Below are 10,690 nucleotides of genomic sequence, written 5' to 3' on the forward strand. Positions count from 1 at the left end.
AACCTGGGCTCAGCCAATCAGATGCCCTGGACCTAGGAGCAAGTGATGGGAAGATACAGCGGCCTTGAGGAACTCTTTCCAGCGGCTGTACTTGTAACAAACTTGAGTTCTTGGGCCAACAGAAGCAGATTACTAGTGTGGGCTTCTGTGCCCAGTGCCCCTAGCAGAACCAGTCAGACAAATGGCAGCACTGAGTGCTCAGATGAGGTGTAATTGGTGTTCTCACCAGATCACTTCTGAGTGTGATTTGGGGCACTGTTCATGGTGATGAAAAATCTTTTGAAATTGATTAAACTCTTAAGAACACATTGCTCAGTAATTCTCTATGTTAAAAAATTGTTTAAAAAATTCTGCCTATGCCTCTCTGGGTATTGCCTTCTTTCAAAGTTTAGACACAAAAGATATACTGTAAATGTTTTTCCTGTTACTGAGGTGTACTAAAACAACTCTCGAGGAAAGAAGATTGGTATAATCAAGGATTAATATCTTTTTTTTTAATTTATTTTATTTTTGGCTGTGTTGGGTCTCCGTTGCTGCGCGGGCTTTCTCCAGTTGCGGCGAGCGGGGGATACTCTTCGTTGCGGTGCACGGGCTTCTCATTGCGGTGGCTTCTCTTGTTGCGGAGTGTGGGCTCTACGCACGTGGGCTGCAGTACTTGCAGCATGCAGGCTCGGTAGTTGTGGCACTGATATTAATCCAGGGAAGCCCAAGGATTAATATCTTTAATTTAAGTCTTAAAATCATTAAGAAAAAAAGACGTTTTACATCAGAAAAATTGGGCAGTGGATTTGAGCAAGTACATAACAAAATAAACATAAATGGACAAAAATATATGAAAAAAGTTATCCTTCAATAATAAATGAAATGCAAATTAAAACATTTTCATTAATTAGGTTTAAAAATAATAATAGGGGCTTCCCTGGTGGCGCAGTGGTTAAGAATCCGCCTGACAATGCAGGGGATGCGGGTTCAAGCCCTGGTCCAGGAAGATCCCACATGCCGTGGAGCAACTAAGCCCATGCATCACAACTACTGAGCCTGCGCTCTAGAGCCCGTAAGCCACAACTACTGAAACCCGCACGCCTAGAGCCCGTATCTGCAACAACAGAAGCCATGCAATGAGAAGCCCGTGCACCACAACGAAGAGTAGCCCCCACTCACCGCACCTAGAGAAAGCCCACGTGCAGCAATGAAGACCTGATGCAGCCAAAAAAATAATAATAATAGTGAACACTCACTGAGGCCTGAATGTATGCCACTAAATATTTTATAAGTAATAACTCATTAAACAATGAGTTTAATAACAATGTAAGTTTTACTAGTTTATCCATTTTAAAGATAAGGAAACACAGAATTTAAATACATTCCAGGTCACTTCACCAGTAAGTAGCAGAGCAGGGATATAAAGGTAAGGAGGGGTGGGACTGAAAGTTCCAACTCTCTAATCACATGGTTGGTTCTCCAGGCAGCCAGCCCCCATCCCTAGGTGTGGCCCAAAACTCACCTCATTAATATAACAAAAGATACCTTTATGGGTTTCATCACTTAGGAAATCCCAAGGGTTTTAGAAGCTTTGTGCCAGAAACAAAGACCGAATATATATTTATTATAAATCATAGTATAACAGGATTTCACTTTAGTTTGAAGCTATAACTATTTCCTGGCCATTTGTACCTGGGAAACAGCAAAAAGAAAAAACAAAAAAAGGTTTTCACACTGGCAGCACCAAGTGACCTTGATTACAAGGAGCTAGGGTTGCTGCTACACAACGGGGGCAGAAAGGGATATGCCTGGCACCAAGGGGATTCACTGGCTTATCTTGGAGCTTTCTTGTCCAGTGATAACTGTAAACAGGCAGTTGCTGTAACAAAGGCCTGACGATGCTAGAGTAACTAAGGTTCTGGCCTTTGGAAATGAGGGTCCTGGTGACTTAGGCAAGCAACCTAGATCTGCAAAAGTTATGGCCAAGAGAAGGGAAACCTACAGCATGGTGGGGGTAGACGAAGATTATCAGCTAGGGCCTCAGACCAGTCACAACTGTGTAGACTGTAGCTTGCTGCACTAACCCTCCGGTTAAGACTGTACCTGACTACCACCCTGAATGATACATTGCAGATTAGATTCAATGTGTGCACAGATCCAAGCAGTACATGGAGTGGATGAGGAAATAGTATACCTCTTGTGCGTGCCTCACTTCCCCTTGGCCCATCTTTTTACTCCAGTTGCTGCTGCAGCTCTCATTTGCCTGCAGGTGTGACCTGACAATACTTCACCTCAGCTGCACAGCACACCACCCGCTTTCTGCCCTATGCTTCCTCCTCCATGAGATGCCAGTAAGAACCCAGCCAGCCAGTCTGAGCCATGCCCATACCTGGGAGTACAAGGGAATTAACTGCATGAGATAACTCTGGACCAAGAGGGAGAAAAGCTAGTATGTAAATATTCACTTTTTCCGTGTCTGGGAGTAAAATTCTGTCCATTCCACAGAGCTCCTCAGAAGGCCCCTTTAAGAATTAAGCCCATTACCCCCAGAGGCAACGGGCCAAGAGCACAGTTTGGGCTCTGAAGATCACAGGGGCTGACAGAGCAAAATAGGAGCACAAAAGGGCAAGGTGTGTTGGCTATGGCTAGATTGGGGGCCGCTGTTGGGTGAGAAGACAGGGAGGGTGGAGGCCATGCTGAAGAACACAGGTAAAATGGTATCAGCATTGGGTTTTCCCTCAACCACTCTGAGCAGTCTCCCACCTGTTCTTTCAGATCACTTCCTAACATAAACTATCTACATACAAGCTTTTCTCTCAGGCTCTGCATTTTGGGGTACTCCAGGCTCATACAAGGGTCAAATGAGACAATAGCTGTGAACATGCTTTGAAAGTTAAAAGCAATATACTCATGTAAGCCAGCCCCACAGAGCATGCTGTTCTTCCTATAGTACTTGATTTTACTTTGTCTTCAGAGATGAAATTGTCACCCTACTGTTTCAAGACTAAACTACAAAGCATGAGGTAGCTTTTATTGAGCAATACTCTGTTACTTCATTTTCATCTTTATGACCTTATGAAGTAGTAGGCATTACTATCTCCATGCCATAGATGATGAAAGGGGGGCCTGGTATTCCAACTGCTATACTCAAGCTAAGATTCTAGCCCAGATCTGACCTGCAAAGCCCATGCTCTATACCATTTTACCTGTTCTTCAGCATGGCCTCCACCCTCCCTGTCTTCTCACCCAACAGTGGCCCCCAATCTAGCCATAGCCAACACACCTTGCCCTTTTGTGCTCCTATTTTGCTCTGTCAGCCCGTGATCTTCAGAGCCTAAATCAAATGCCATCTCCCTAGACAGAACTGCTTCTTCATCAGTTTGCCAACATCACTTTCCTGAATCGCTTTTTTTTTAAACCACAAGGTTGTAACTGTTCTGCTGCATTTACCACTGGGGCTGGAGCCAGATGACAGCTTAGGTTTTAAGTAGTACCAGATACATAATCAGCACTTAAATAATAACTGTTGAATAAACAGTTGTCGGAGTGTGTACTCCTTAAGCACAGGGCCTAAGTTGTCCTGTTGACTGCTATATTCTCAGCACAATAGCACAATGCCTGGCTCATAGTAGACACTCATTTGTTGAATGACTGAATGAATGAACATGAATCTGTTTCTTCATTAAACTGTGAACTCTTACGAAGTAGGGATTCTACAGTGTCCAGCAAATGTTTGTTGAATCAAAGTAGTATTAAGAAAGAAAAACTTTTTAATGATTAATAGATTCATTTAATCAACAGTACATATAGTCATCATTGCCAGACTTAATATGAGATGTTAAATGTTCGATCCAATTTTCCTTCCCGGATAAGTTTTTCTTTCCTATCCTGTATAGACAGAAAAAAAAAAAAAAAAGTACATTAAAAACAATGCATTCTGGCACAATTCATGGTATAGCTCTGAAAAACAGGAATGAAACACTCCCAGCCTAATTACAATCCCCTATCGTCTAAAGCCTACAGAGTATGAGTGAGGAAGTAATAATCTGAAGAAATAAAGGGACAATAAGAAAACACTCCTATTGAAAAACACCTATATTTTAGTAAGTAGAATTATATTACCCCACTAAATAGCATACACTGAAAGCAAAATGTAAATACCTTCTAGGTAAGTGTGGCCTACCTTTCTGTTAAGCAATAATTTATCAGATAATCAAAATATATACACTCCAGGAGAGTGGATTGGCCAGTTTAAGGCAGAGCTACATGGGTGGGCTCCAGTGTAGATGGGAACATGAGGCCTGGGGGATGGGGTTGGGGACCTAGTATCAGAGTGGTCTAGTGTCAAAGATTAGCTTGGCTTTCTGTGCAGTCACGTACCCAGGCCTCTGATGGCAGTGAGCCCCACCACAGGCTGCTTTGGCTTTTCTGTTGTTGGAGTATTAACATATTTTAACATTAATTCACAAAATGTGACCAACATAACTGGAATTCATGCAGACAGGGAGCATACTAAGTGATATATGTATTCTGCTAATACTTAACCCAATAAACATCTCTTTTAAAAGCAAACAAAATAAATATAAAAATTTGCAAAGATAACATCTAAAGATTAATCAGAATAGAAAAGTTTTTCTGTACATCCAATGAGAAAAAAGAAATTAACTTTTTAAGTTACTTCTATATTCTCTTGCTTAATATACACAATATAATTTCCTTACCTAATCTAAAACACCAGGAAAAAAAAATTTTTTTTAATAAAACACAACAGGAAAACTCTTTCATGAGCTAAGTTCAAGTCTTAGATATTTAAAGTGACCAATTCATTACTTTAAATTCTAGAGTAGCCATTAAATTAAATTTGAAAGACCCAGAGACAATCGTAGTTTATAAGAAAGTATATTTCTATGAGTTGAAACAATAAAGCAATAAAACTAAACATATAATTGAAACTTCGTGTTTTAACTCAGTTGGAAAGGAATAAAGATAAAAGAGGAACTGAAGGAGGAGTAGACAGACAAGATGGGAATTATCAAGAGAGAGAGCTGCAGCCAGCACAGAGGGAACCTATCACACAGATACCAAACACAAGGTCCTAATACTTACTCTGTCGGTTTTGAAAACATAATACCAGAAGAAGAGGGGCCCAATTCCAAACAGAGCTCCTAAAAGTGAGGTCTTGGGAGTGGGTCTGAAATTAGGATAGACATTTGCTGATCTTGCATAGGTCCAACGAATCAAGGCAGGATCTTCCTAAAATGAATGAAAACAAAAGATACAGGAAATTAAGTTCTACACTAAGAAACAATCTCATCAGGACTTTTGTGGAGAAGCACAAGAGATGCCCTTTGTTCTCTTCTACAGTTAAGGGTATACCCCGAATATTCCCAAATAGCTTCAAAGAAGATCTTTCATTTCCAGTATTTGTTGAATAATTCTCTGATGATCCTGTTCAGAATTTAAAAGACTCATATCATCCTTCAGCCTCCTATTTATTTAAGATTTAAGAATCCTAACCATTTTAAGCTGTCAGAGAAGGTACTTTTTTTAAAATCATTTTTTTTCTATTCTTTTCTGGATTGTTTTTGGCTTCACTGTCTTTCTTGACGTATGACGAACAGAACCACACAGTATTTCCAATGAGGACAAACAGATTTCATATGCTCTATCATACTGTGAACTTTGTTTCCAGGACCTTTTCTAATCCTATGCCCACACTAGTCTTTCCAGGCTACAAATAAACTGCAGGAAGAGGAAGACAGAGAGGTAGGCTAACTCTGAACTTTACATTTTTAAGCTGACTTGGCTGGTATTTTAAGAGCAAAATTATTACATTTCACATTATTAAAATAGTTTTTTGAAAGGACAAAGTTGTTAAAGAAAAATAATCAGATTGTCTTGGTTAAGAAAAAAGTAACTGTCAATTTTAATATATTTATACTAGAATAACTATGTAAAAATAGCAAATCTACCCCAAATACGTAATTAAATTTAATTAGCTAAATACCCTAATGATTTTACAAAATTATTTGCTCCAGTTAACTGATAGATAAAAATAAGCAAATGAAATCAGCTTTAAAACTTTAATACTAAGCTGTGAGGAGAACATTCAAGGTCTTAACCAATGCCAAGAAGTCATGATTGGTAGGACATAAATAATTAAACTGGATCTTTCACAGTAACATTTTAAATCAAACTGTTTGTCAAACTCTTTGCAGAGACAGTAAAGAAGGTGAAGACACAAGATACAGGTTCAAGGGGACATCTGAGCTCTATACCTGAAAGGATAAATACATCTATCTATTCTAGTATCTATCCCTTCCTGCTATTAATGCATTTGAATGACTCTCTCATGCCAGAATTCTCTACCAGTCACCTCTCTACACCTAGTATCTGCCAGATCTGTCTTCCAGAAACAGACATTTCATTTCATAAGAATACCAACAGCTCCATGACCATAGTTCATTGAACGAGGTACTGTTGTTGAAAGAGGTTCCAAAACACCTGCCATGGGAGACAGTTCACCTTCTTTGACACCACTCCACATCCAAAGGACTATCAGCAGCATGTGATATGGTGAACACTACTTCTTTTTTTTTTTTTTTTTTAATTTATTTTTGGCTGCACTGGGTCTTTGTTGCTGCGCGCGGCGCAGGCTTTCTCTAGTTGCGGCGAGTGGGGGCCACTCTTGGTTGCAGCGTGTGGGCTTCTCATTGTGGTGGTTTCTCTTGTTGCGGAGCATGGGCTCTAGGCGCATGGGCCTCAGTAGTTACGGCGCATGGGCTCAGTAGTTGTGGCACACGGGCTTAGTTGCTCCGCGGCATGTGGGATCTTCCCAGACCAGGGCTCGAACCCGTGTCCCCTGCGTTGGCAGGCAGGATCTCAACCAGTGCACCACCAGGGAAGCCTATGAACACCACTTCTTGAAATCATTTCTTCACTTGGCTTCAAGGGCACACACCAGCTTGGTTTCCTCCTAACTCTCTGGCCATTCCCTTTTAGTCTCTTTCGCTCTCTTCCTCCTTATCTCCCCAGTCTCTTAATATAGGACCTCAGACCTTGTGGGTCTTTCCTATCTACATTAACTCCCTTGATAATCTCTAGTCACATGGTTTTAAATATCCACCTATAGGCTGATGACTCCCCAAAACTATGCCTCCAGCCCTAGACCTCTACCCTAAACTGCAGACATAATATCCCACTCCCTGCTCAATGCTGACATATTGTCTAATTGGCAAATGTGATGCCAAACATGATGTATCCCAAACTGATTTGCCAATATGCCATTCCACCTTCATCCCTGATCCTTTCACACTCTTCCCTATCTTGGTAAAAGGTAACTTCATTCTTCACTTCAGTCAAAAACCTTGGAGTTATCCTTGAGTCCTCTCTTTCTCTTACACCACATATCCAATCTGCCGGCTAACCTGATTGACTCTACTTTCAATACATAACCAGAACGGACCACTTCTTACCAACTCCACTGCCACCACCCTTGTAGCCACCATCAACTAAGAAATTAGATTACTGCAAAAGGCTCCTAACTAGTCTCCCTGCTCCTGCTTTTGCTCCCACATAGTCTCTTTTCTACTAAGCAGCCAAGAGATGTTGTTAAAATGTAAGTCCTGGGCTACCCTGGTGGCGCAGTGGTTGAGAGTCCACCTGCCGATGCAAGGGACATGGGATTGTGCCCCGGTCCGGGAAGATCCCACATGCCACGGAGCGGCTAGGCCCATGAGCCATGGCCACTGAGCCTGCGCATCCGGAGCCTGTGTTCCGCAACGGGAGAGGCCACAACAGTGAGAGGCCCGCATATCGCAAAAAAATATATATATATATATGTATATATATACATATATACATATATATACACACACACACATATATATACATATATATGTATATATATACACACACATATATATATATACATATATATGTATATATATACACACACATATATATATATATGTCCTGATTATGGGACACCCGACTCAGAAAAGTTCTTTCAATGGCCTATGAGGCTTGGTGTGATCTAGTCCCAGGTAACTTTCCCATCTCATCTCTTCCTACTCTGCCCTCACCTTTCTCCATGTTAGTCACAATGGTCTCTTCAGTATTTTGTGAATTAACCAGGCACACTCCTGTCAAAAGACCCTCGTATTTGCTGTCCCCCTGACTAAAATGCTACTTTCCCGGAGAACTGAATGGCTAGCTCCTTCCCCTCACTTCTCTGAGATCTTCAATGTCACCTTCCAAGTGAGGCCTTTCCCGTGCCTTTCTAAAACTGCAGCTGCTTTCCCTCTCTACTGCATACACACACTCCTAATCCCCTTCCTTGCTTTATTTTTCTTCTTATCACTTCCCATTACCTAACATACTAAATGATTTAATATTTTAACTTATTACTTGTCTTCCCTCTGGAAAGAAAGCTTTATGAGGACAGGCGTCTTTGCGTTTTGTTCTCCACTGTTACCGCAGTATCTAAAAGAGGACCTGGTACATAACAGACCCTGAGCAATTATTTATTCACTAAATCAATCATTCTTAGACACTAGGCAAAGAATTTCCATGTATTGCTCAATATATAATTGTCAGGCCCTCATTTACTTAACAGAACAACCAGCGAGGCTGGTGTAAAACCTGTTTTACACAGCAAAACTATAACTGCCCTGGGTCACAGAACTGGAAAAAAGAAAATCTGGAGTTTAAACCTCAGCTCTGTCTGACTCAAAGTCTTTTTTTTTTTTTTTTTTTTTTTACTACATCTTACTATCTAGCACATCAAACCCAATTGTGTGAGTATGTATACAATCAATGTCTCTGTCCTCACCTTCTCCCAAGTAAATGAGGTTCTGGCTGAAGACAATATAGCCAAATGGTTAAGAGATGCTTTGGGTTACACAGACTACAGTTCAAATTCTGCTCTATCACTTGCTAAAATATACCACTCTATGACATACTTGTCCTTCCCATGTAGTCTTTCTCATCTGTAAAATGGGGATAGTAATAGAGCTTAACTCTTTGAATAGCTGTGATATTTGAATATCATTCAGAAAGAGTTTCAATAGTGCCTGGCACATTGTAAATTTCTTTCAATTCTCACAACTTCCTAAAATTCCTACAGAACACCAATGCAACTGCTGGGAAAAGTCATTTTTCTTTTTTAATCTAAAAGCACACTTCTTAAATAATAATAGCTATCAGTTTACTGGGCATGTATTATGTGCCGGGAATGTTATACAGGCTATCTCATTTAACCTCACAACTATTCTATAAAGAATGTACTACCATTTCCATGTATGAAAATTAGAAAACTAAGGTTCAGAAAGCTTAGGGATATTGCACAAAGTCATATAGTTTGCTAGTACATAGTGCCTTGGCGTTTGACTCCAAAGCCCAAAGCTTCAGCAAGCTGTAGGGTGTTTGGGTCTTTAAAAGATATAAACCAAAAAATCACGATATTCCCTTCAGAAGAGAGCAGTATTGCTATAAATGTGAACTGAAAAGTGGAAAACATCTTTAAAAAAATACACACACACACCCCATATTTCCTGAACACTCATCACAAGCCAGGCACTGTGCTGGCCGGTCACGTGCCTTATCTCATTTAATCCTCCTAACAGCCTCAGAAAATAGGAAGTACTATATTATCCCCATTTTTCAGACAGGAAAACCGAGGCTAAGCAGCAGAGTTGAACAACTTTTTCAAAATCACTCAGGCGGGAAGTGATCAAGCCGAGACTCAAACCCAGCATGGTTTGAATCCAGAACCCGTCCTCTTGGCCACCGAGCTCTCTGCCCAAGATCAAAGGGCTAATGAACTGGCCTACTCTCTGGGCCTGGAAGAGGATCCATGTCTAAAATACTCTTCGGGAACAGTGACCGCTCCGCGGCGTGATTCCCCTTGTCAGGTCTGAGCTGCCCAGCCCGACGGGACCGTGCCGACTCTGGCCCCTCGATTCCCACCCGCTGGCCCCTCACTCACGATGACCCCATGACGGCTGGGGTCGTTGTACTGAAGCAGGTACTCTCGTTTAAGCCGGGATCTTATGGCCAAACGCTCGGCTTGTGCCTTCCGAGTTTCCGGAGATATGTCGTATTCAGCTGGGTCGAGGGTAGTGGGCAGGGTCGCCAGACGCGACGGGTTGTACTTGGGGAACGACATCTTGGCGACCCGGCGCACAACTGCGCCTGCGCGGTCCGAGGCCCGCCCTCTTCAGTCTGACCTTCGTCCTGAGGCAGTGCGCCTGCGCGTTAGCCAGAGGTTGCAGATGGAGTTTAGCAAGAAGTTCAGCCTCTTTCCTCAACCTTCCTCACGGTCCTGGCCCCCTAGTGGCGACCTGCGCAGGCTCAAGGTACTTTCCTCGCCTTCCCCCACCCCCCTCTCCTTCCTCTCCCCCGCTCCAAATCTAACGCTTGTTGCTCCTTCCTAGCAGCCTTATCTCTACTGACATACAGAGCTTATTATGTGAAGTTGAGCTGGCAGAGACTGAAAATGGGATTGACTGGAATTCTGATTCAGTGTGGGTTCATCTCTGTGACTTGCGACATGTCACTTAACTTCTCAGAGTTTCTTCTTCCTTATCCTGGAGATAATGACCCCTATTCTATCCACGTAGCAAAACTGTTGTGAGGATTAAAATAAATAATTAATAGATGCCAACATACTTTGCAAAGCACAATTTCTCTTCCAAGAAAAAAGAAA

General features: G+C 41.7%; 1 protein-coding gene across 1 annotated transcript; it reads right to left on the reverse strand.

Annotated features, from left to right (window-relative positions):
- Positions 1-3,749: 3,749 nt before the first annotated feature.
- NDUFB4 (NADH:ubiquinone oxidoreductase subunit B4) lies at positions 3,750-10,194 on the reverse strand. Its single transcript, XM_082624462.1, has 3 exons — positions 9,971-10,194; positions 5,089-5,235; positions 3,750-3,870 (listed from the first exon to the last, which is right to left on the reverse strand). The coding sequence occupies exons 1-3, from the start codon at positions 10,148-10,150 to the stop codon at positions 3,808-3,810; spliced, it is 390 nt and encodes a 129-aa protein (XP_082480588.1). The 5' UTR covers positions 10,151-10,194; the 3' UTR covers positions 3,750-3,807.
- Between the last annotated feature and the right edge of the window lie 496 nt (positions 10,195-10,690).

The sequence above is a fragment of the Mesoplodon mirus genome, assembly GCF_964341445.2.
Source record: "Mesoplodon mirus genome assembly, chromosome: 6".
Classification (NCBI taxonomy): domain Eukaryota; kingdom Metazoa; phylum Chordata; class Mammalia; order Artiodactyla; family Ziphiidae; genus Mesoplodon; species Mesoplodon mirus.

Excerpts from the sequence above, each read along its gene's own strand:
- NDUFB4 (XM_082624462.1), bottom strand. The coding sequence starts at position 10,150 with ATGTCGTTCCCCAAGTACAACCCGTCGCGTCTGGCGACCCTGCCCACT. Across the intron at positions 5,236-9,970 it reads CCAGCCGTCATGGGGTCATC|GAAGATCCTGCCTTGATTCG; the intron begins GTGAGTGAGGGG and ends CATTCATTTTAG. Across the intron at positions 3,871-5,088 it reads ATGTTTTCAAAACCGACAGA|GATAGGAAAGAAAAACTTAT; the intron begins GTAAGTATTAGG and ends CTGTCTATACAG.